Source organism: Epinephelus fuscoguttatus, linkage group LG13, assembly GCF_011397635.1.
Source record: "Epinephelus fuscoguttatus linkage group LG13, E.fuscoguttatus.final_Chr_v1".
In the NCBI taxonomy this organism is placed as follows: domain Eukaryota; kingdom Metazoa; phylum Chordata; class Actinopteri; order Perciformes; family Serranidae; genus Epinephelus; species Epinephelus fuscoguttatus.
Window position 1 is genome coordinate 35,111,166 of NC_064764.1, and position 26,274 is coordinate 35,137,439.

General features: G+C 41.2%; 1 protein-coding gene across 1 annotated transcript in view; it reads left to right on the forward strand.

Annotated features, from left to right (window-relative positions):
* xpo4 (exportin 4) overlaps positions 1-26,274 on the forward strand; it is an 87,976-nt gene that overhangs the window by 16,635 nt on the left and 45,067 nt on the right. Inside the window, exons 5-7 of the mRNA XM_049595077.1 lie at positions 228-344; positions 435-587; positions 20,171-20,284. Coding sequence (XP_049451034.1) covers positions 228-344; positions 435-587; positions 20,171-20,284 — 384 coding nt within the window. The remainder of the gene's footprint in view (positions 1-227; positions 345-434; positions 588-20,170; positions 20,285-26,274) is intronic.

Consider the following 26,274-nt stretch of genomic DNA (forward strand, 5'->3'; position numbering starts at 1 on the left):
TTTCAGTGTACTTACTTTTAATTTGTAGTTTTTCCAGTGTGACGCACACACACTGAAAAAACTTGCTTTGAATTGTTGTGTAGTATGGAGTTGGGGCTGAGTGCCAGTCTTTCTACATGAAGCCTCCTTTTTAGGTCTTGACTGATGATCCTTGCTCTAGTTTGACCTCAGTGTAACTCTTTGTGTAACATTTGACCCGTATGATCACACACCCCTCTCTGCTGCAGCAAACACTGGCCTGCTCCATCCTGACTGCTCTGCTCAGTGAGTTCTCCAGCTCCAGTAAGACCAGCAGCATCGGCCTCAGCATGGAGTTTCACGGCAGCTGCAAGCGTCTGTTCCAGGTTTGTTCACAGCCTCACTTCCTGGTCAGTGTTTTTACACGCTGGTAATACTGTATGCTTTTAATCCTCATTTCATCCTTCTTCCTACAGGAAGAGGGCCTGCGTCAGATCTTCATGTTAACCATGCAGGTGCTGCAGGAGTTCAGCCGCAGAGAAAACCTCAACGCCCAAATGTCGTCTGTCTTCCAGCGCTACCTGGCTCTGGCCAACCAGGTCCTCTGCTGGAACTTCCTGCCACCCAATCATATCCTTTCTTTGTCACAGCCTGGTGGGGAGTCTTTCACCTCAAAAGGTTAGGATTTTAAATTCGATGATCTTCTCAAACGATTGGATAAATTTGGCAAAAGTATGGCAAGGAAAAACAGGTCAGTTACCAACATAACTACACAATAAGGGCAGTTTATGGCTTGCTGTTTCACACATTGGAATATTTATTATTCTTAAAGAGAATTTACAGAGTAATTACACCAAGCTGGGCACAGAATAAAACTCAAGACAACCCCAGTGGTTTTATGTTTGTAGTTTTAGCCATCAACTTTTATTGGTTTGAGAGATTTTATTCAGCACTTTAATTGGTAAAAACTGGCGCCATGACTCTGCTACACTCCATTTTCCAACAGAATTCAGTTATGTAAGCAACAAAAGAAGCTCTGGATAGTTTTAACTTTTTTACCCAAACATTATCTTACAACATATTTGTAAGTCAATATAAGCTGAAGTCAAGAGGAATTTTCATTTTGCAGACTCTTTAACTTGTTAGAGTAAATAAGGATGTTTTTATATTTGGTCCACTTCCTTTGCCACTTAGCTTTCACATTAGTAATGTTACGTACTTGAGTACACTTGCGTCATCAGCATGCCCGACATTGCCCGTCATCAGCGGGGGCCAGTGGAGTAGCAAGGCAATGCTCTGCTCCTTGCCCTCCTTGTCGAGGAGCTGCTTCTTTCGGGGACTGAGCTTTCAGGTTCGAAGACGGCCACAATGCCAGATCTTAGTCTTGCCGCGTCGGGCTGCACTGCCGTCTGATATGAAGGCATCAGTTATAAATTGAGAATGACCGGTTAAAAACTCCTCGTAGTTGCATTAAATAGAAGTCCACTTCCATGTTTTTGGTGCAGTTGGTGTTCACACCTGAACAAAAACTGTACTTGTGACCACTCTTTCAGGTGGACCTGGGCACGGATCGGCCGGCCGATATATCGGGCCGATGTTTGAGTTTTTTTTACTTGTATCAGCATCGGCCAATACGCACGTGGGTTTGCGGATTTATTTTTCCCTGGCATGATTTACAGACAGGCATCCACGGGCATCTCTGTGTTGCCGGAAGACCCTGCAGCGCACATGCAGCGAATCCTACTGTGTACAGTAGTTGTTGTTTTATTTATGCTTCAGCTTACATATTTGATTATTTTATAAAGACATTACTGGAAGATTTAAGAGCACTGAACTCTTTTTTTATTTGAATGTATAATAATAATAATAATAATAATAATAATATTTTACCTGTTCTACCTCAACTTTTCATCTTGTTTTAGTATTTTTTACTGTTCAATAAATGTTTCTTATTTTAAACTTGAGACCTGTAATATTTGTTATTGTTGTGCCATTTTTTTGATGTAAATTGAGGGAGCAAAAGCAGTATCGGCCCCAAATATCGGCTCAAGAAAATCGGCAGTCCATAATCGGTCATCGGCTAAGGGTGATGGAAAAAAATCGGTATCGGCATCGGCCCTAAAAAATCCATATCGGTCTATCCCTAGTACACAGTGTTCACACTGATCAAATGAACTAGAAACTGAAGAGTGCGGAGGCAGGATCTGTCTGTCTAAGCGACCATAACCAACGTCGTATGATAGCTTACTTACCAGAAATCCTGAGTGCAGAACTGATCTTCCTGGCGTTGCTTTGTAGTGTGTATTAGGTTGAAAATATTGTCCATGGATGTAAAGCTCTGGGTAGCCCTAAACTAAAATAACCAGCTTCTTCTCCATATTTACCGTGGTAAGATATCTGCTGACTGTGATTGGTTGTTCCTCGTCGCTTGACATGCAGTGCGCACTGCTTCGTACTAACTGTTCAACTTTGTTCATCTCAGAGCGCAGCCGTACGGCCCTGAAAATAAAATAGGCTCTTGGCAAAGCGTGTGCACTGCGACAGCTTCTCTCTGGCTTTTGAGTGCGCCTGCCACGCGTCTCCATAGACATGGGTGGATTTTAGAGTGCAAGAAATGCAGCATGTGTATGGCCTCTAAGTCAAAGTGTGATGAAGAATCACAGCGTTGTCCTCACCATGTTTCTTAAATGTAACTTAGGCGATGAAATGTGTGTGTAATTTGATCATGGCACCACTTGCATCGCTCATTATAAAGTGTCTCCCAATGTTGATGGCTAGAAGTACAAAAATGAGACCCAGATTGTAAAAAGGTTTGTCTAGGAAAATGGAAATAAGTATCCAGATGCAGAGAGACAAGTCTTCTTCAATCTTCTTGACTTTGAAAAAGCAACAGATTTTAGGTTAAAAGAAATAGTTCATGTCGGGGTTACAAAGTTCAGTCAGTGGATCGCACTCCAAATTGTAAGACATTGTGTGTTTGTCCACATATTTGTGTGAATATACATGAGGTTTTTTTTTCTTCTCTTGTAGATCAGTATGCATTGTCCCTGTAGTGTGTGTGTGTTTGAATGTGTATGCGTGTGTGTGGTGCTACAAATATGTGATACTCTGGAATGCATATGTGACCATCAGCTTTGCTTTGTAGTCGGAGGCACACATACATATTATCTTTGCAGTTGGCCGCATTGTTGAGCAAACTTAGGCACTTAGTGTGTTTTGTGTGTGTGTGTGTGTGTGTGTGTGTGTGTGTGTGCGCGCGCGCAGTCCAGGCTCATTACGGCCTAAATCCCTACCAGCCTGGCATCCTCTCTGCCTGTCTGAGGGGATCTGGAGTGGCGCTTTGCTGCCAGCCAGGGCCATGTATCACTTTCAAAGAGGTGTCTGTGTGTCCATCTCCGTGTCATTCCAGCGGCCCTCCACCCCCGCCTTGGCTTGTTGAGGCTCCCCTTGGTATGCCTGGCACGCTCGGTTCGATATGTGTTCTCAAAGATGCACTTTTAAGTCCTCTGTGTGTGTCTGTGCGTATTAGCTGTTGCAGTTCAACATTATTTCAGTGTTGGTTGAATATTTGAAGCCACCAGAGCAGTTACTCTTCATGTGAGGGACCTTTCAGGTTGAGGTTAAAGCAGGATACTGAATATTAAATATCATTAATGCAGTTAGTGGAGTTTCTTGCTGTAAATTGCTTTGCATTGCCCCTATCACACATTTAAAACCGTAGTATGTAACTTTCAAAAAAAAAAAAAAAATTGGAATATTTGCTAAAACTTTTGCCACATACACATGAGACGGATAATTTGTTGGGGAATTCTCCTTCCTACTGTATTGCCTTGTAGCGCTTCTAATAGCACATGAAGGAAAACAGCTAATCAGAGCCGAGGAGTTTGTAACACAGCTGTTAGTCACTTCAATGAAGGTGTGTGAACTGTGGTCAAACTATCAAACAAGTAAGCGCTGATCAAATATGAATCAAGATTCTGTTACTTACTTCCAAATGTTTTCAGAAACAAATTTAGTGTACTGTTTAGCTGTAAAATGAGAACAGTTTTTACCTAAGGGTGGTGCTTTGGTTTGGCCTGACTGTTTCAAACATGGCAGGCAGGTTACACCATCCTCATTTTACAGCTTAACAGTACACTAAAATATGTTAGCCATGTTAAAACAGTCCAGCCTACACGAAACACAGCCCACCAGCCATAGTAAACCTTCTCATTTTACAGGTAAACCGTAAAACATATCTAATTATATTTTGCACCTTTTCCCCGATGGTCTGAATAAGTTGATAGATTTGTCACTGGTTGCACATCCCACCCTTTAGCGTCTGTATGTGACACACTGCTGAGACACATTAGCCCTTTTTACGAAGAGATCGTGCTAAAGGCCCTCTACGAAGTCCCCTCTTCATACCACCTTTGCATTTTTGCACAGAATCAACAACAGCGGCAGCTCCAATGTGTGATTTCAGACAGGTGGCTTTGTCACACCCTCGGCATGTGATATCAACGCCAAAGGCACCCTTTAGTGTCATTATGAGACATACCAGGCTCCAGTAACTCCCAATATAAACCTGTTCATGGAAATACTTGACGCTGAGAGTACGTCAGTTTAGGGCTGGATGGAGAAGAGGTGGATGGGTCAAACAAAACAAGACTTTCACTCAGGAGACAGCAGCTCATGTGAAACCAAAAGTCTGTGTTGTATTTTGTTTTGACGTAATTTCCGTACAGTTGTCCACACTGGTGTCAGTTGTAAGGTATTTAGGTCAACTTACATTATCGTCAAGTAACAAATGTACTGACTTTCCCCCACAATATGAGCCTTTTTTCTAATCTTCACCGCAACACAACCATTTCAATCACATGTTATTAGAGCCCTTTTTAAACTGCCTCTTCAAGGCAGGAATTTCACTACATTATGCCGCCTCACTGTTCTGTATAAAAACTACAGTCGCGGAATAGGGGGTCAGACTGGTCTTGCTTTTAAGCCGCTACTGGAGGTACTAACAGCACAGAAACAATGCCTGTGTAAATGGGACCCACCACAAGAGATTTAGAAAGTAGCTGCTAGCAGTTAGCGGCTAATTCAAAAAAGATCAACAGCGGGAAATGTCCACAAATTGGGAAAACAATGAGGTGTCAGAGCTCCTTACCCTGACGAGATCAGCCGTCATGTAACAGAGATGGTGAACGATTGTTATTGCCATTGTATGCCAATGCTATTGTTTATAAGGTGCTTGCATATATTATATTTTACACAAAAGGCTGCCACTGTTGTGTTGAATGTTATGCCTGTCGCACTTCGTGAGGACTGTGGGAATGACAACGGGATGGTAGAAGCTCAGTGAGCATGACCACTTTATGACAGTTATGGATGGAAAAATTTTTGCATTCAAGTGATGAAATATTTAATAATATTTCAGTGGATCATTTATACTTTTTCAGTTGAATTCCCCATTAATATACTGTACCACCAATTAACTATACGTCATTATGTATAGATATTGTTACATAAGGTTCATTTATCTTTATTTTTCTTTTTTAAAGCTTGCACTTAAACTTATTGCACTGTACATTTCATGTTAGCTGTAATCAAAGTGTTCTTTTTCCCCCATCTTAAATTGGTCAAATTGTCACAGTTCGGTTACATTAAAAATGTTTACTTGTGACCCTCTGCAACCTGCAGATACCTTTCCAAAATCATCAAGTAAATTTGAATGACTGTGAAGTAAAGGAAGCTGATAATTCATAAATAAAATGAGGTCTCAGGTTACCAGGCGCCTGGAAATACAGCTGCAGTTCTCTGGTTTCTCAATGTTGATTGTCTCAGGCCATAGAAATAGCAGATCAATTCTCAAATCAAGTGGCATTCTCCTTGAAATTCTGTGCACATGTGAGTGTATGCACAGCCTACAAGTGTCTGCACTGTTGTTGAAAAGGAGAACAGATTGATGAAGGCCACTGGGAGGCCTGAGTGAGTGCGGCCGCCTGTCTGCAAGTGTCACAACACGCCTGTGCTTGTGTGATGCGATGCAAACGTATGCCAGGACGGGTATCAAGGGGCCTCTTCTAATTGCGTGGCTGACAGCCGCCGTCTTTCACACACGAATACACACGCTCCTTGACCAGCTCAAAGACCCTTTTTTAAAAAGCGTTTCTCCCTCAGACGAACTGAGCGGCATGCATGTCATCTGTCCTCGCCGCCGTCTGACCCTTTCGTCTCTGGTGTCATCTGGTGGAGGCACGCTTCATGGGCGTCGGTGCGACACTGTGTCACTCCACACCGGGCTTGACTCTGTTCGGGGTCGTGGTCAGGCCTCGAGGCTGCGGCGGCAGTCAGGTGCTGTAAATGGCTGTCCGAGCTGACAGATAGATCACCCTCAAACCGTGTTGCCTCCACTCTGCTGGATCAGTCTGCATATCTCGATCCTCTTTGCCTTGTTTTGATGGATCCGGTATGTTAGGGAATCTCTAAAGTAATCTGTGCCACTTGTTTTGCTATAAAAGCCAGTGGGGCTTTGTTCTGCAGCAGTTTGTTCTCTCCCATCTGTTCTTTTATTCAGTGGAGAGGAATGTGTAGATTTCATGGTGTATCAGCTCACTAAACCTCAAGTTGTTTCAGAATAAACCATGGCCGCCTCTTCCATTAAGGCACTGTTGTCTTAATCAGCCCCTCCAGGATGTTGGGAGTGTGACTATTGATGAAAATTCAAACAATCATTGTGAATTCTGCATGACTTTTTTTTTTTTTCTTTTCAGTTGTTGCATCCAAAACTTGGTTGCAGCCGTGGCTGCTGGAGCTGCTGTGCCCAGTAGAATTGACATATCTGGTATGAAATTAATCTGCTCCAATTCAAGATGAGATCAAACTTGTCTACAGATGTCAGTATTTGAGCTACAACAAAGGCCAAAATGTGGCCTGTAACAGATGGCTGGGCTTGTTGTTTTCAGCCGAGCAGATTTCCAAAATCTTGCGTCCCCTAGGGGCTGGTCAAGAGGAGTGAGTAGTCAGTTGTCAATGACAATTTAAAACAGTGATTTTAAACAGGTTTTCAACAACCATGAATCACTTCAACCATGAGAGGTCCTTGAACATACATGCACACAAAATATTAGGCTGATTGGTCCAGTAGTTTGCAAGGTTAGCTGTGGACAGATGGCTACACACACACATATGCATGCACACATGACCAAATACATGATTTCTGGTGGAAATAAAGTGTCTAAAAAAATGGCAACATGCATCACAGTTCTTTTTAGAAAAGCTCCAGTGAAATCAGGCATTTTAGGCCCCAGCAGTCCCCCCAAAAAAGTCAGTAATTCTGGGGGTACTGCTGAACGTCTGCCTCTTACTTGACTTGTAGTTAAATACTTTGCCATAAGACAAGAACAGCTTTTAGATTTTTTTGTCTTATTTTTAGTGAGATTTAATAAAACTGGTATTAATTATCCCTGAGTTACAGTCGCCCCCACTAGCCTTCAGTAATGAGTTATTCTTGTGCTGAAGAGACGACTGTCAGCCTAACACTTGCCCCGGCCCTATCTGTATTCTCATTAGCTGCTCGTAGGTCAATTTATAGGCAGTTTGGCCCTCAGGTTAAGGTTAGGATTTGGAGTGTGTAAGCTGATGCTGGATGTTTGTCTTGGCCCTGACCTGCACAGAGAATCTTCAACTGCTGCTGTCCAAACACAGATGGGAGGGGACATGCAGATGGGTGAAATGTTGGTGCATGTATTTTAAAGTTAGATACTGTTTCACAAGGACTTGCGACACTGTAAAATGCTCTCTTTAAAAAACAATCTTTATTACACTGAGAAAGACAACAACTTTTTTAACCATAAGTATCGATGATTCTTTTGGACCCAACACCTTGACGTTAAAGAACACCATGATTGCTGAGATTTAAAGTACTTAGTAAAGTAGTCGTATCTTTCACTTAAAAAGACATGTTCGTTATCTCTGCTAGGCGTAAGTCTGGAGGGGATCATGCATTTGGTTGTGTGTGCACATGTCTGAGTGTGTGTATCTGTCGGCCACAGCTAATCAAGCAAACTACTGGACCAGTAGGCCTAATATCTTGTGTGTACATTTATGACTGTATGCACAAGGACCTCTCGTAGTTGCAGTGGTTCACAATTGTTGAAAGCCTGTTGAAATGTATTGTTTTATACCTGTTACTCCTCTTGACCAACCAGTAAGACTTCAGAGGGGTATTCCAGGTAGGAGGTTCAACAAACTCTGAGTCTATCCCTGAACTCTGAGTTGATTTACCCTGAGATGGGAAAATCTGAGTTACCGGTTCCAGAACAGCTGATCTGAGTTAGTTCAGTCAACTCTGAGTGTGTTCACTCTGAGTTAAACCGACAATAAAAAGCCATCATCAATGGAGCTCTGACTCCACGATTCATCATGGCAACAGGTAAATAAAAGACAGCGCCTCCATTTTAATCCAGTGGATGTAGAGATATTAATGCATGTGTAGCAGACGGTGCACGTTTATCTTTAAAAGAAGAGCCTGAGTCAGAGCGAGGAAAGTGTAAATAAGTTAACCATAAGGTTAACAAAAAAGTTTTATTCAGTGTTGTCCGTTTAGTCATCATTTATCAGACTTACATTTTACATACACTTACACTTACATTTCCTTAATGAAGATAAAGTGGTGGAATCTGACTGTGTATCAGGCTGTAGATACATTACATTATATTAATTATATACAATAATATATTTGTTCAGATTTAATCTGATGGGGAAAAACACAGGAGGCAGCAACTGAAAAATAGGAAGATTTAAAACGTATAGGCTAGGCTATAGATCATAGACATAAAGACATGACTGTAAACTCACAGTCTGACCCAGTAATAATATGTTTGGTGATTTGCACTTGAAAAGACATTGAGGTAAAAATACAGTAGATTTTAAAATGCTGCACATCTATTTGTATCTTGACTCAACAGCATTCAGTGACTTTATTTCAGCTACAAATGTAGTAAATTTAAAGACTCTGAAATGCTGCACCATTGCTCACTCAGAAATATTAACATATGATCACCAATATAAGCTATAGAAATTATGTTCCATCAGTGCGACTAGTGACATCAGTGATAGAGATCATTAGTCATTGATACTACGTGTCTAAAGCTTCATACCGATTTTTAAAATTTAAATAATTAGACCTACACATTATGTGCAATAAACATTTGGGAGCTCCTCTAACAGACTGACAGTCTGATCCTTGTGCACAGTGTTATAAAAAATAATAAATATAAAAAGGACAGAGGTTTGATTCTGAGCTTAGGGTGAATTCTCGCTGTGTAATATTTGAATGTAAAGACAAAAACCGATGTCCAAAGAAATGATTGATGTGCATAAACTCAGTAACTTAAGACAGTCCTGAGTAACAAACTAATATCCAGCAGGATTTAGACTGTGACAGACGGTAAATCTCTGCTAATTAATGCGCTTCGATACAAGCTTTGACACGGACTGAATGAATGAGGAAATGAAACAGCGTGTAAGAGGGAGGAGACAGAGAAAAACTTGGGGTTTATTGAAGAAAACCTGTCAGCGAGCAGGTTATGTTCACAGAGTCTGTTACCATGGTGACTGACTCAGAGTTTCAGTTACCTCTCTTTCTGGAACGGATAACTCAGAGTTTCCCTCATCTCAGGGTTAACTTACTCTGAGTTTTCACATAACCCGCTTTCTGGAATACCCCCCTGGTTTTCCAGAAATCAACTCGGCTGAAAACAAACATCTGTTGCAGGACACATTTTGGCATTTGCTGTGGTCCAAAAACTGACATCCACAGAAAGTTTGGTTTCATTTTGAACCGCATTATCTGCAAAGAAATATCATATCCAATATGCTATGATCTACTAAAGTGAGGCAGAAGACGAGATGAATGAATCATCATTTTTCATTATCCTCGAGAGTCAGGAGGGGCATCTCCACCAGGCACAGCTCTCCACAGTCTGACTGCAACTCGGTTTTGTTCTGTTAGCGGTATGGCGTTATACCACACTGGGTGCATTTCAGAAGCTGTCTTAATTTGGAGGCTTGTTGATTTGGTCATTTGTCCTTGATATTTGTGCTTCTACCATAAGTAAGCGAGAGGGCAATGTAGTTAAATGGTTTCTCTAATCCTCATGATTATTTTGTATCTTTTAAAGCGTGCTGTGCCACTTGTGCTAGAATTAAAAGAATTGTCTAGGTTGGCCGCCATCTAGCCTGGAAATCCAGACCCAAATCTAGAAAGATTTAGGGTCTGGCCATGAGTAATGAAAATGGCCCAACTCGAGGGGCGGCACCAAGCATGCATTTGTAAATATCACTGCACGCAATTGGATAACACTACGACCAATCAGAACAATACATGGGGTGACGTATAGGCTTAGCTACCAGCGGAGCTAACTAGTAGATTAGACTCTTGCCGTATCCGGTCGGCAAAACAGCAAAAACGTCCTTCTTGCAAAGGAAAGACTCGAGTGCCGTCTTCTGTTCCTCTTTTAGAGAAAAAGCCAAGTCTAACTCGTTCATTGTAGCGGCCAAAGCCGTTTCAAACAACTGGTGTTCATCCGTAGCCACCTTGCAATGTCTACTGACTGATTCCAGACTTCGTCGTTGCAGCACTGTCATTATCTGTTTAGCTTGCCTCTGGCTCGCCTATATCAGACACACCGATGTGATTGGTGCAGCTCGGTTTCATGGGCATAGGTAATGAGCATCATTACTGATTACCAGAGTGACTCACTGAGCAAATTCAAATCGTGCTCTCGCAAGAACTCTGGATTTCCAGGGTAGCCGCCATCAGCTTGGGCAGCTGAAACATGACGAGATCCGCAGTGTCCAGCTCACATCAGTCTTTGACCTGTTTGCTCTGTCAGGGAAGATGTTTCATTTAACACATCTAATTTAACTTAAATACAGTGAAGATGACAGAGAGTTGGCAGGAGCAGCAGAAACCATGATGAGCACTTAGCAAAAAGACAAAATATAAAAAAAATAAAGCATGGAACATGCGGGTTTTAACTTTAAATGAAAGTTGTGAAATATTTATTTAACTATTATTTGCCGTGTTAATTTCTCCTCCGATCCAACTCCAACAATAACCATGAGGTCTAAATCACCACCTTCATCCACAACTTATCGCTTCCTTATCTCTGTGGCATAATTGATATATCATTGGTTTATTCAGTAGAGGGAGATTTAATGACAACTGCTGTCCAAACAGATGGGGGCCAAACAGTAGAAGGAAATGGGAAAGGGGAGGGAGGGGGATGGGGTAAGTGAGGAGGTATTCCTGGACTGTTATTTCACATGGCGAGGCTGCAGGGGAGACTTAAAGCAGGATATATCACTTAAACCCTACCACGCGCCATAGCATAGCACTGTGCTCTTCGCACGGCCGCTGGCAGACGCTCAGCCCGTCTTCCTGTGCAGCGGGTCCATCCTCAGTCAGCAGGATCAACCGTAATGAATAGAGGATACAGGAGAAGCTCGCTAATCCTCAACCCTCGGGCACGAAGGTCGCTCAGGCCTGCAAGATGTTCAGATCGCTGAGATTGTCTACTTACAGTGTTCATGAAGATCATATCAAATTGATCTGTGAAGTGTTTTGTACAGCGTCTGCAAATTGTTGATGAAAGAAGAGCTGGGAATGTGAAATGTGAAGCTTTAATTTGATTTGGTGTACAGGCGCTTAAACTATAAACCATACCAGCAGCGCGCACAGTTAAGCACATTTATTACAAATTACACACGCTTTGCATTACTTAAATATTTGAAACCAGGAGTAACATCACTTTTCTTGTGATGCTTTCAGACGCCTTTCGCAAGTATTTAAACCTTTGAACCTTGAGCCAAATTGGTGCAATTTCTTTCAAAAACATGGGGGGAAAAAGGCAATGAGCATCTTGTTAAGAAATGTCCCACAAAAAAATTATTGGTAAAAAAGAACAAAGGTTGGAAAAACTATATTTATAATAATTATTATTTTTATATTTAAAAAAATTATGTTACAGAATTATTTTAAATCTTCTGCACTGTTTCCAGGTAATTTCCTTGTTTGTTTGTTTTTAACTTTCTTTTTTTGTTTTTTTTTGTTTGTTTGTTTGTTTTTCTCCTTTCTTTGTTCAGTGTCTTCTTCCCATTTTTTGAGAAGAAATCGAGCCAGTTGGCTCAGGTTTCAAAGAGTCAGTTTTTGTGGAGTATTAAACATTTTTTAGATTCTTGAAACTGAAAAGAAATGGAAGCTGAACGGTGACATTTTTAAAATTTTCTGTTTTCAATTAATATATGTGCCTCCTCCAGATTTCTGCCTACTCCAGCTTTAATGAATTCAAAGTGTGTGTGTGTGTGTGTGTGTGTGTGTGTGTGTGTGTGTGTATTGCATTGAATAATCTTCAATTATATAATTCATGAATTGTGATGAAGCCAGCATCTTTAGGCTTTAGTTTAATGTTTTGAAAAATCATTTCATTGATTGCTCTGAAATTTTGTACACATGTATCCATGGTTACCAGAGGAGAACATTAGTAATTACTTGACTTTTTATTGAGACCCATCACCAGGTCAAGATTTTAACTTCTCCAGTCAATATCTCAATATTTACTGAATGGATTTGCACAAAATTTGCATACTTATCCCCCTCGAGATTAATTGTGTCAACAAAATATTAAGTTGTTCAGTAGTTTTGTTAATGTCCAAATACCTGCAAAACTAATGACATGCAGGTGCCATTATGTAGTACTTACTGATAAATGGAGTATGCATAAAATTGGGATGTGCTGCTTCTCCATAACGTTGGGCCTTGAACTTTGACCCTGTTGCTCATTTGTCACAGTCCACTTAGCTTCATGCAGCAGCAGTAGTAGATTAAAGTTTTAATTTTACACATCAACTACAAAAAATATTTTACACTTCTGCGTGATTTCTACTTCTACGGCTGTGTCCCAATGTGTTATGTGCAGGCACCCCTCACAAGCGGCAGACATGTGTAGTGTGGCAGATAGCACGTAGCATTTAATTTCATACATGCATGTTGGGACCAGAACTGTCTGGTATTAAAACCTCATCACTCTGATGTCTATCAAACACGACTTCTGCATCGTCTGTTGTGCCCGGCACGCGGTCACATTTATCAGGAGGTGTCTGGCGGCTCTCTGTGAGTCCCACAAACCATCTCTGTGGCTCTGCGGAAGTTCTTCACAAGCACAAAAGTACAAATTAGACCTCACACTTGAATACGGCGTCATCAGTCATCGCAGCTTCTTTCAGCTGTCAGTGCACTGTCATCTGTCCACACCTTAGTCAATGCAAGGTATCTTCCGCCGTGCCGAGGATCATGGGTCACAATAGCCAGGAAAGCATGCTGGCTTGCGAACTGCAAAATGTGATTGGATGCAGAAGGACATCCTGGTATTTTTGGCATACTGTGTTTGACATACTATGTTTTGGGACTTAGAAAATCTTTTTCTGGCATACTAAACAGCATCGTAGTTTGGGTATTAGAACGCATCTTCAGTCTTGTTTATATAAAGTTTGTGATTCAGTGACAAAGTTGAAGAGTTCAAGTTTAATTTATAGCTCGTCCACCTTTGTTTTTACTTGTGCTAACAAGTCCACAGAATGACCAGATTAAAGTTTTGGTGTTGACGTATTTCGTTTGGTTTTGTGGTGCACATCACTCAGCCTCTCTTGTGCATCCAGAGAGGACTCAGCCCACATTTGCTCTTTTGTAGTCATGTGGTTGGTTTATGCGTAGCATTGCATGCTGAATTACAGCCCATGAAGGAAAGAATGATGGCTTTTTATTGCAACTATGCTCCCGTCATGCTTTGAAGTGGAGAACTGTACTTTGACGCACTCTACCTGGGCTAAGGTTCACATGCAAAACCATAAATACCAAATGTCCGAGTGTCTGTCACTGAAGACGTGGAGCAGCTTGCTTTGGTCAAGTCTGAATAAATAGAATCAGGGCAGGAAATGAAAGTTGAAATGCTGGTTGTTACGCTGCCAAAGTAACTGGCAGTAACTACCAGCAGCAGTTTTATTGGCATCTGACTGGTGGCTGGTGTTAATTAAGGTATTACAATGTGTGTTTATGTGTCTGTGTGGCTGCAAATTTGGCAGCAACGTGTGGGAACTAAACGTGCGCGATTCTCTTCACTGGCGTTTGATTTAAACACTTGTGGTCACATTGGCTGCGTATTAGGTCAGTCAAATGTGTGTCCGTTTATCTGTCAGTCCGTCTTATCTTTCCAGTGGAAAATTGACGTGTCACATTAGTTATTCTTGAGCCTGCTGGAAGGGTTGAGATAGTAGCAGGTGATGTCTTTTAAAAACCCACCAAACCCACAGCCACATGTCCTAGTCACTCCGCGCACATTACTCATCCTGGAGGCATGTACACTTCACTACACACACACACACACACACACACACACACACACACACACACACAGGCTGTCCATCTTTTTACAGCAGAGTGGAAAGCACGGTTGAAGTTGTAAATTCACTTCACAACTCATCAAGTTGGACTTTCCTCCAAATTTAAGGGCTTTTTTTCATATGTTTATTGGTGTTCTATCTGCTTTATATGACATCTTCTCTTATATTTGCATCTTATTTGTTTATAAATGTGGGTATATCCTTTACCTTTTTATGAACTTATTTCTCTTATCTGCATTTTACTTTATATTAAAACTTATTTAATTTATTTTGCCCTTGCACCTCAGTCTCTTTATGTATGGGCTCTCATTTGTGCTCTCATGTTCCTAATTTTTGTTTATTTATTTATTTATTTATTTTATTTAGCCTTTGTTATCTCTATAAACAGACATCAACATATGTATGTAGGATTTGTAGGTGACAGGAGAGGATTTTGACATTTAAAGTGTCCTGGTTTCTGTTTATAGTTTGAGCAGTAGTGACCAATAAGGCAGGTGAACAGTTTGTGTGGAGAGGCAGAACACATCGGCTGAAATACAGTTTCGGAAGACAAGTTAGCTTTATATTGTTTGTTTGTTTGTTTTTTAATTTATCTACATACATACACAAATTTTTGTGTATGTATTAAAGATTAGCCGAAATGACTGTTGTATAATGGGGGAAGTCTTTGCTCAGACATCTGCTGGCTACACCAGATCAGCCCAAAATAATGGCTCGTCAGACCGATAGCCGATGGGTTCCAAGATTGGCCTTTTTTAGCCTGGTTTGTCCCAGTGAGATCAAAGATCTCTTTTACAAGAGAGATCTGGCCTAAAATACCAGCAACGCAATTTCAACAAGTAACATGAAACCCCATAGATTTAAATACCATTAAAATGATCAGACAGCCTGGACTGAACAGATTTAACTAAAGTTTAAATCATTTAGCGTCACCGTGTCTGGAAGCTTTAGATTTATCTGCAGATTGTTCCTGCAGAAGGTGCAGAGAACATATACGCTTTCTTTCCCACTGAAGTTCTGATTTTGGGCTCAACAAAACGCAAAAAGTCCGGTGAACTAAGACGGTAATTTCAATAGATGAAATTTAAAAGAAGATAAGTAGGTCAGAATTTTACCAAGAATAGCTTTGTAAATAAAAACATACAATTGGCCGAGGCAATAGTTTGAGTCAGAACTGAAGTCAGGATTTCTTTGTCTCGTTAATCATGCTGCATGTTTTATTTTTAAAACCAGCCAGCACGCAAGACCAACATTGAAGTAATAACAGGTGAAAGTCTTAATATCACCTTCAGTGTGTAAAGTAAATAACTTTAACTTTCACTTTAAAGATATTTTTTTATCGATCTTTGGCAGGGAAATTTGATTGCAGCAGCACAACAGCAGAAGTAGTACAAAAAAACATAAATAAGAGGTTTAGAAAATTAAAATAAGAAGAGAAATTAAAAATGAAAAATATACAAGTGCCTTTGGAGAAAAAATTGAGAGGTATTTTTCAGTCTTAGACTCTTAACTCTTCTTTTACAGTTGCTGCTTTAAAGTTGTCTCATCTCAGAAATGGCTTCATAGTAAACATGTTAAAACTGACTTTATCCTAACTGCTCATTTGTTCCTTCTCTGCAGCGTTCCTACTTTTTGGTGTCAACCTGTCAGACCCATTGTATGTCTCTGTCCGGCTCTGTAAAATGTAGCTGTGTAGTTATCATTCCTGAGGTCTCTTGTGAGTTTTGTCTCAGTCATATGATCTTTTAGGAGGGTTTGTGCAAACTCTGTCACTGAGGTGGTCTTTCCCTGCGGAGACGGCCTCCTGTCTGTAGGAGTCGGTCAGTCCCACTTGTTGCGGGGGAAAGGTTTTCCTCATATTACGCTCTTTCTCTGTCTTGTATCTACTGGATTTGTAAGATTAAAACCAGCTAGATTAAGTTTTCAGTCACAGGCAGAGAGTTCATAAAAAGTGAGTGAAAGAAAAAGCATTTCATAAACAAAGTAAAACATTTTTTACATTTTCTGATCAGAAACAAACAGATGGATTTTGGCATAAAACAGATAAACATGAACTCATTTATATTACAGCAGCCTGCTTACTTATTCCGATCTCTTTCTCATTCCTTCCCTCTTCAGAAAGGTTCATATAGAGGTCTTCTGCTTCACCACGACTATTTTTAACAAAGCTTGAAAGCCAAGCATTGGACACACACACACACATGATCACACGGACCCTTAGACAGGTGCCAACTTTTGTGCCGAAAAGCGTGGTGTGGTGTGTTGTGGCGGGGTGTGTGCGCGGGGAGTGACTGTGGGCTGGTGTTGGAGGAATGCTTGACCTCGCCGGCCTCTTGCCGCTGTTTGGCTTTGATCAAACATTCCTCTGGAAGTTTCCCTCTTCTGCTGTCACCGAGCCGCGGGGCAGTGATACGCTTGTGTGTGTTTTTATGTGTTTAGTGTGGGTGATGGAAGACGAAGAGAAGAGAGGGTGTCATTTTCTGATGTGATTTATTTGTCAGTCGTTTTACAAGCAAGATAAAAGAAGAAAGTATTAAGCATTAAAACAAAACCTGCACAAAGAAGCAAAAATTGTTAATGGTGGTAGTCGTACTGTAAAGTCTTACATCTAATATCTTGGATACGGGACCATAAATTAATCCATGCAGTATTTTAGACCCTTAAAACTCTGCTGGTCCACCGGTCAGTGTACATAAACATTGTTCAAACCCACAGAACTTTATTGTATTTTTTATTGGAGACACAGTTATCAAATAAGTATAAATATATGCTAGGCAGAGCTTATTAAATATGGATCAGGATTCTGTTGCTGCATTGCCAATTTTTTTTTGCCTCAGATGAATTTGGAAACATATTTTAGTGTACTGTTTAGCTGTAAAATGAGAGCATTTGTCACCCAGCCATCTTCACATCGCGTAGAGTTCAACTTTAGTGAACTTTAACCTGCGATGTCACAGCCTCAACCAGTAGCAAAGAAGTATGTGTGGAGGAGACAGTAATAGTTGCCATGTCTGACCAGCTGTTATTGTATGATATTAGCTATGAAAAATACAAACTGCCCCATATGAGAGGTGCTCAAGGTTCCCACAGTCATGTAAAAAACTGGTATAGTCATGGAATTTCACAATCTCATCTTCCAGGCTTGGAAAAGTCATGGAATAAGCAAAAATCATTGAAAGTTTTGGAAAGTCATGGAAAAGTTACCAGCTGTAACTTTAAGCCTGTCAAGCTAACATTTGATGTCACAAAGACAGCAATGTTAATCGTAGCGAGCTGGCAGTAAGAAAACTCACAACAACCGTAACTAAAATCTAGTGTTAAGTTATATTTTTTCAGCTTTCCAAAACTGGAAACTTCCTCAGTTTGGCCAAACATAGTTAAAAAATAATCTATTCAACAGTTTAATACTATGAACTACTTACAAATGCATTCATTAGTAGTATCTAGAACGTGATTCCAAAGACAGCCTTGGTCATTTTCACTATTTTCTGACATGCTGCTCTACAGACCAAACAGTTATTTGGAAAAATAGTCTGCAGATTAATCAATAATGAAAATAATCGTTAGTTGCTGCCCTAGTTTGAATATTCACTCATAGTTTCATTGAACAAGCTGATACAGAATATGTATATATCAGGGTATCTGCAGGTCCTTAAAGTCTTTAAGTCTTAAATTCATTTTTAGAAAGGCCTTAAAAGTCAATAAATAGTCTTAAATCTGAAAACAGGGCGTTTGCAGGTTTTCAAAAAGTCTTAAAATTTCTTGTTCAATTTTTGTAATATTAGGCCTCAATGTCAGTAAATGTCATTTATCCATCTCTTTATTTCTTTCTGTCAGAATGGATAAAGCTCCTTTTGTGAAAAAACACTTTCCTTCAAATCTTTAAACCTACCAAAAACCTACCACTAAACCTGATTTATTCATTTATTTGATGTATTTATTTGGACCCCCATTAGTCACTACCAAGGTAGCAACTACTGGTGATACTGTCTTTTAACTTTATATTATAAAGTGTTGGCAAAATGTAAATTATTCACTATGATAACCATATTCCTACATAAAACTTACCTCTGCATTGGACCACATATTCAATACCTACCTTTACAATTACCTGCAATGCTTGGATAAAAAGAAGATGATTGGACCAGTTTTAAATGTGGTTAAAAAGTATCTTGAAATGGTCTTAAAAATCATTACATTTAAGTATCTGGTAACTGTAGACACCTTGGGTAGGATACCGTCAGACAGAGTAGAATATGATGATTTTACCAACCTTTAAAGCTACCTAATAAACATGGAAAACTGGACGTGAACAGGTTAGAAAGAAAGAGCTGAATGAAGGGAGGAGTGTGTTTTTAATATGTCCTCTAATTTTATTTTGTTGAGAATATTGAATATTGAAGAGAGAAAGGAGTTTAATTGGTTGTTCTTTAGTGAGAGTCAGGTGAGAGCAAAGCAGTATTGTTTGTTTGTATTTCCCAAACACAAATTAAGAAAAAAGAGAATGACCTCATATGTCGATGTCTTGGGTTTAATTTATGTGCAATCAGCAGGCTGAAAAATCTGCTGACTTGCGTCTGCATGAAGCCTTCATCAGGGGATTATATATGCTGTGAGGACAAGGAGAAGAATGGTTTTAGGGTTTTGAGGGTGGTTAAGAGAAGTGTTGAGATCTTGACTGGTGTGTGAAGAGAGTGTGAGATTGTGAGATGCTTCGACTGAGGGAAGAGTGTGTGTTGTGAGGAGTGAGAAGGCCTTGCTTGGGAGAGTGGAAGGAGTAGTAAAAGGGGGTTGTTCTTGATGAGCTAAGGAAAAAGCATGTTGTGGGTGTGTTTAGGAGACTTGAATAAAGACAGGAAGTGTTGCGGCTGCGTTGGGAGAAAATGTGTGTTGTGGGTCTGTGAAAAAACTTGTTGTGGGTGTAGAGAAAGTCTTAAAATAAGGAGACTGTTTGTGTTGTGGGGGTGTGGAGAAAGAAAGACATGTCTGGGAGAATGAGGGAAAGGAAGATGAAAATGTTTTTCGAACAAAGTGTGATTGTGTTGTTGGTTTAGACAAAGTTTTAAATCAGAAGAAAGTGTGTGGACGAGGAGGGACAGCAGAAAATTGTGAGAGTCTTGCTCGGGTCTCTGAAAGCAGCCAGGAAGGGAGACGAAGTGATTGGCTGAGGAGGGAGAGGGGAGTGTTTCAGGGCAGTAAGGAGTCTCGAGGACGTCTTGCAGAGGAGTGGACAGAGGCAGAGCAATGCAAGCAGTCTGGATTGGCTGCGGTGAGAGTGTGTCTTGTGTGTTTAAGATCCTGTGAGGAAGCAGGGCAGAGAAATCTGAGTGTGCACAAGGAAGGGGAGTGCTGGTAGGAAGGAGAGGTGAAGAGGAGGACAAGAAGGGAAGAGGGCAAGTCAGAGGGTAAAGATCGGAGCAAGGGGAAGGTGGTAAGGACAAGAGGGTGAGAAAGGAGTTTTGTTTGTGGGTGAGAGCTGTGGCACATGAAGAGCTGACGAAGGAGAAAGAGGAGAAAAAGAAAACAAAGAGGGGAGGGTGAGAGAAATACTGTAGTGGAATAAAGACTGACAGGATTAATGAGAGAGAGAGTAACAAGTGACTTCACAAGTTTCTGCTGCCAGCCAAAACCAGAGACAAAAATATCCCATTGAGAGGGAGCTTAGTGACAGGAGCTGGTGTTTTTTGAGTGCTCCTCCTCCTCCTCCTTCTCCTTCTTCCTCCTCCTCTTCTTCATGCTGTTGTTGGCCTTAACTGGCGGCGGGTCACTGGGGCGCCACTACATCGCCATGTTCGAGGCCACGCAGAACGTCATGCTCAAGCCTACGGAGACCTGGAGGGAAGCACTGCTGGACACCCGCGTCATGGACCTCTTCTTCACCGTGAGTACCCATCACTGATGTTTTTTATCTTGCTTAGAGAATCTGCAGGTTCTGATCAATTAAAATTAATTAATCAGACATTTTAAAATTCTTAAAACCTGTTTGAGAACCTGCAGATTTGAATGAAATTGTTCCAGTCGCAGTGGTTTTAAATTTTTGCTTTCATTTGTCTGTGGCATAATGAAAAAGTACGGACATAAAATTAACCTGCAGATGTCTCACCCTCTGATGTTCTTTATTTTGTCAATTAATCTGCGTCTGTCTGTGTGAGTGTCTTTCCATCCATCCATCTCTGTCTGTCTGGGAGGTCTGTCCAGGTTCTCGTCCAAAGTCAATGTCTTTCTCTCACACACATTTCCATTTCAGTTTTCTTGTGTCCCTCTTTACCCTTTCTTCTTCTCTTTCATTTTTTCCCCTGACTTCTACATGGCGGTTTATTTATGATAAACAAAGAGAGACGGTTTGCCTTTTCTTGTTGGGCAAAGAAATTTCACTTGAACTCGTCTCCTTGGTGCATGTGAGGTTTTTACTGCTTTCGTGGGTTTTTTGGGCGCACCATTAAGTAGATTTATGGGTGCTTTGCAGTGGGGTCGTGTTATTGTGTGACTGTCCAGAGGACCGCCCCGTGAAGTAAATGTGTATTTTTGTGCAGTGACTTGTGTGTTTTAAGAGGCGGCCCACGCTGGCTAAAGCAAACGGTGTGGAAGGGGAAGTGTGGAACAAACTGGTCAGCTCCTCTTCCATTTCAGCATCCGTTTACACCTACTGGCTGCCCTTCGCCAGATACTGCTCCACTGCTTAGCCTGTCCGCTGCACTGCTGCCATATAGTGCTCCACTTCCCTTCTGTTTCACTACCGCAACCTCTGCAGCTACACTGTTACTGCTACACTACTCTTTCCCTACCTGTCAACTGTAAATATTGATACTGGTCCACTCACTTAACCCTTTGAAACCTACAGGAACACGATGGTTGCTTTCACACCTGACCTTGGTTTGGTTCCTTTCAATCAAACTCGAGTTCATTTGCCCCCTCAGTGCGGTTCGTTTGGGCAGGTGTGAACACAGCAATCTCACTCAGGTGTGCACCAAAACAACCAGACTGAGACCTTCTTGAAGAGCTGGTCTCAGTCCAGTTACAAACAAACTCTGGTGCGGTTCATTTGTGGTGAGAACGTGTTCCGACCTGGATCTGAACCATCTGCAGTAGGGTTGTACCCAAATATTCGCATATTCGAATATTCGTTTCTATGGGTAGGTTCGTTATGAAAATTTGGTATTCGATATTCGTTTTTTTTATTTACTTAATTTTTTTATTATTATTTTATTTATTTATTTTTTTTTTTTAACTTTTTTTTGGTGCTAAATGTAGTCTTTCTGTTGTTGGTAAATGTAGGTTATCAATAAAAATCAAAACTTTTAAATTGCATTGTTAAAAATGTGAAAATATAGTATAGCCTACCAACTGAGCTTGTGCGCACGGCACGCTTGAGCGCATCCGTCTGAGGCTGTGGATCAATGCCAAGTTTTACCACTTTATCACTATTCCCTCTAACTTGTAGCTGTTTTTTCGTTATCTTTTGAATTTAATATGAATTATGGAACCGTTTTTGTCAACGTTTGTTTCTCCCGTTTTGTACAATAAATTATTGTTTAAAGTTTCGGCAAGTTTCTTTTGGAGTGCGTGATACAAGCGTGTTTTTTGAAAACGGCCGCGGACTGTCACCTGCTCAACGTATCAGTACCTTCGGATGCCGTGACAGTAATAACCAATAATGTCAAAATATCATTTACAGACCGATTTAACAGACGATCACTGCTGCCCGACCTGCAGGTCCATTTGCGGGTACCGCGGGTTACGGGTCGACCCACGCATCACTACTCAGCTCAGTCTATAAGGCTGTACACAACAATAAGGCTATAGACATTATATTCTATTCAGGCCGGCGGAACCAGCAGTGCATCGGCTCTACAGTGCACGGCACTGCTGATTAACCATTTTATTGCAGCACAGAGTGTCTGCCAGCAACCAATTACTTGCAGAGGCTTCCTACAACTTATTTCAACGGTTCCAATTTAATCAGAAGACAAATTAAACAGGATGACTAGCCAATGTGAAAATCAAAAGAAAGCATAGAATAATGTACTGAAGGAGACTGTTGTGCCATCACATTTTTTGTGGTTTGAGAGCAAAGATCCGGTCGCCGCTATGCAAAACTCCGAAAAAACCCCCGGAGGAGTGCTTCGCAAGGAGTCTTTGAAAGGAGCCGAGTCTGGCATAAAACCAGAGAGAGCAGGCAGCACGGCCACAGCACACCCCCGCCAAAGGTCCGAATGTTAAAAAATGGTATTCGGGACAGCCCTAAACTGCAGTCACATGACACATTGTTTGGGTTAAACATGAGCATGTTACAGTCCTGGAGGATTATTAATGTGCACCTCCTCCTGTACTGCCTTAATATGCACATTCAGCACATCCAATGCATCAAAACATTGTTTTCTAGTTGGAGCCGCGCCTCGTTTTCAAACTTTATGGTTTGACTAAAATGAACAATGACAGCAATATAGTCCACGATGAGCAGCGCTAAAATCAACCTGCGTAGTTGTCCCTCCATTGTGACATTAGAAAGTGTCACATTTATCTTGCAAGTGTACTCTTCTTCAACGTTTGCTTTACTTCCTGGATTTTTCCCACATGGAAATTCTGACCAATCAAGAGCAGCTTTCTCACACAAGGCATTTGATCTGGTCCGCTTGTAAATGCTGCCATGAGAACACGAACCAACTCTAGACAATTATACAACTTTGAAATGAAATTAGTCACTGATTCAGACCAAAGGAGACGACTCTAGGTCTGAAAGCAGGCTAAAAGTAGAATAGCTTTGGCCTTTGTTGGCTAGTTGGATCGTTCAAAGGGCTGATACCCTCTGGTCGATTGGGTGATCGATCTTGTCTTGTCCAACCAAAGTTCTCACTGGTTGGACAATTGTTAGTGTGACTTTGAGGGAGTGTGTTTCCACCAAAGCATTTTTTTCCAAGCTGGGAGCGCAAGAGTGCTTTGGAGGCACTGTGATATTTCATTTTCAGATGAGGCACTTTGGTTCCATCTGGTTGCTGTGATACGAAATATCCACAGAAGTAAAAATGGCAAGAAACATGAAACTTCTGCAGGTCTTGAGGAGCTGCAGCATTAATTATTGTACAGACTGTACACTCTGCTGTACATTTACTTTATATCTTCACTGCTGAACTTAAACTCTCCTCTGTCACTCGTCCGCTTTCACGGCATTCATGGTCAATCTCTCTTTGCTCTATCAGTCTCTCCTTACACACACACACACACACACACACACACACACACACACACTACATACTCGCTCTGCTATTCTTTAAATGACCTTGAAATGCCATTTAGGGCTTCTGAATGGCTATTAAGTTTGTCAATCGGTCTTAACTTTACTTGTACTTTGGTTGTGCAGTCTAGTGGTTTAACTCCTTACAGTCCAGTCGTTCCCTGGGCAGCTTTTGTTTTTGTTCAGATACGGAACCAGAAACTTGCTGGCTGTTTATGGACCATTTTATCAGGAAGTGGTGGAAAATAAATCGGGTCTAGCTTTTGTGATAATTCTGTTTAGTGCTTTTACTTTTAACAGATGCTCAAGTGAAGCTCTGGTTGTCATTTGTGTTGTTGCTTTCAAAAAAAGACTTTTTTATCTTGAAGTATTTTTAACTTTTAATGCACCTCAGTGTGTCTCTTTTCTGTTTGGATTACACAGAGAGAAAAGAAACCATCTCTCGTGAGAGCCTTTTCTTTGAATACGGAAACCAAAGTGGTTTAAAAGCAGGGCTGAGCAATGAATAATTTAACATGTGATTTTCCAGTCGTCATGTTGTTAGTTTAATGTGTGCTGTACGTCTAAAAGATCACGACAGGTGGTGTTTCCATGTGAGGAAGCATCTCTGTTCTCACTTCAGCACGTTTTGTTTGCGTCGTTTGTTCACCATCAAGGAGACACAAATATCCTCTGAATCCTCAGGTGTCTCTGTGTGTGTTAAACATCGAGGTTATTTATTGAAGGTCACCACTGTTGAAGATTCCTCCTGTGGTTGCAGTTATTGTCTTTATGCAGCTGGTTTGAAGTGAAAATAATTATATATTCAGTACCGTTCTCACTGTAAGAAAAAACTTTTGCAGTAGTAGTTGTGTTTTGTTGTTCAGTCTGCAGATGCTTATTTGTATTTCTTTTCCATCACTGGCTGATGATCAGTGTTCACTGACAGCCCTGGGAAGAAAAAAAGTTTTCAGTCTGATTGTTGCAACTTAATTCACAAAGCAATCACAAAGGACTGTAATTGGCTTCTTAAGCAGCGGTTGTAATCAGAGGTTTGTCACACGAAGCACACACAGGCCTAATCAAGGATTTGATTGGCCGGTCGCAGCACTTTTGGCATGAATAAAAATGTTTGTCATTTTTCGGTCGGTTCTGTTCGCTGCTGGAATCTGCAGGATGTGTTTTGTGTTGGTTTCAGTTTTCAGGCCTCCAGTCTCATCTCTCGCGCTGGTATTTCTAGTAGCTCAACTGTTTGTTATTGTAAGGCTGCTGTGGCACGGTCAGCTGTCTGTGTGTGTATGTGTATGTGTGTGTATATGTGTGTGTTACAGCATCCTCCTGGCTGTGTTGTGTGCATTTTTGTGTGTGTTGGCGCATATCTGTCTCTGTGGGGTTGTGTCAGTTTGAGTTGGTGTAGTGTATGTTTGTGTGTACGCTCTGCATGGATCTGCGTTGTGCCTGTGTGTTTCCATGTACTGTGTGTGTGTTTATTCAATTTAATGGGGTCCTCTGCTGTCTCAGCTGCTGCGTCTCCTCAGCTGTGAGGGGCAACAGGCTGGCTGAGGTAAGTTTGTGTGTGTGTCTGAGGAGGGGGTACTGAGAGACACGCGCCATCAGGGTCACAGTCCACAACAGACCGGTGGCAGGATTAGAGCCCGGCCCCAGGATTAGGGGCCCCTGTTAACAACCGCAGTAACCCACCCATCACACACACACTCGTCACCCTGTTGAGGGGCTCAAGGGGGGAGTCTCCATCCCTCTGTGGGTGGGTGTCTGTCAGTCTCCCATTAACTGGCTCCAGGGCTCCCTCACTGATCACTGTTGTAAGCTAATAGTGGGTTCCTTGTCTCACTGCACATTTCTTCCCCCACTCCCTAGTATTATTGGGGTTTATTATCATACGTTTGGTGGGGTGTGCGTGTATCTGTGTTTGCAGTTACTCTTGCAAACTACTGGACCAATCAGTGTAATATTTGAGTGCACATGTAGACCTGTATGTTCAAGGAAGGTTTTATTGACTGTTTCACATCGTCATTAAATGCTGATCTGTCACTCTTAACCTGCTGGTAGGGGTTATTTTTCAGGAAAATATCTCAGCTAAAAGCATCAAGCATCACTGTGTGTTGCAGGTCACATTTTAGCCAAGAGGCAACCTCTGAGGCTGAAAAATGAAGCCAACACGCAAGTGCTTTGGATGGCCACTTGAGGCTGGCTCCAGAAGTGAGTCAGTCCTCATAGACCCTCATGTTAAGATGCCCAACTTTACAGCCGGTACAAAAACGATTTGGTTTCTGTAGCTAATCTCAACATTCACGACAACTGTACAGGGAGGAATTTTTATATAACTCACCTGTGTACATTTTATTAAGGTTTAAAGTTAGGCTAAATTCAAATGTCCGGACTTCACTGCACTTGCAAGTTCATGGACTTTGTGGTCTGGAAGTGCTTTGTGCTGTCAAAATCCACAATTCGACCAGTCCATAAGGGGCCTCAAGCGGACTTTCTGCAGACTTCCAGAGAGTCGCTTGGCATGCAGATTTCAACAGACTTCACAGATTTAATTGCCCACAGTTCATTGCAGTACTGACATGACGGGGTAGGTTTTTTTTTTTTCAATAGCTGAAAGGTAGACTGTGAAATTGTTACATAAACTGTCTGGT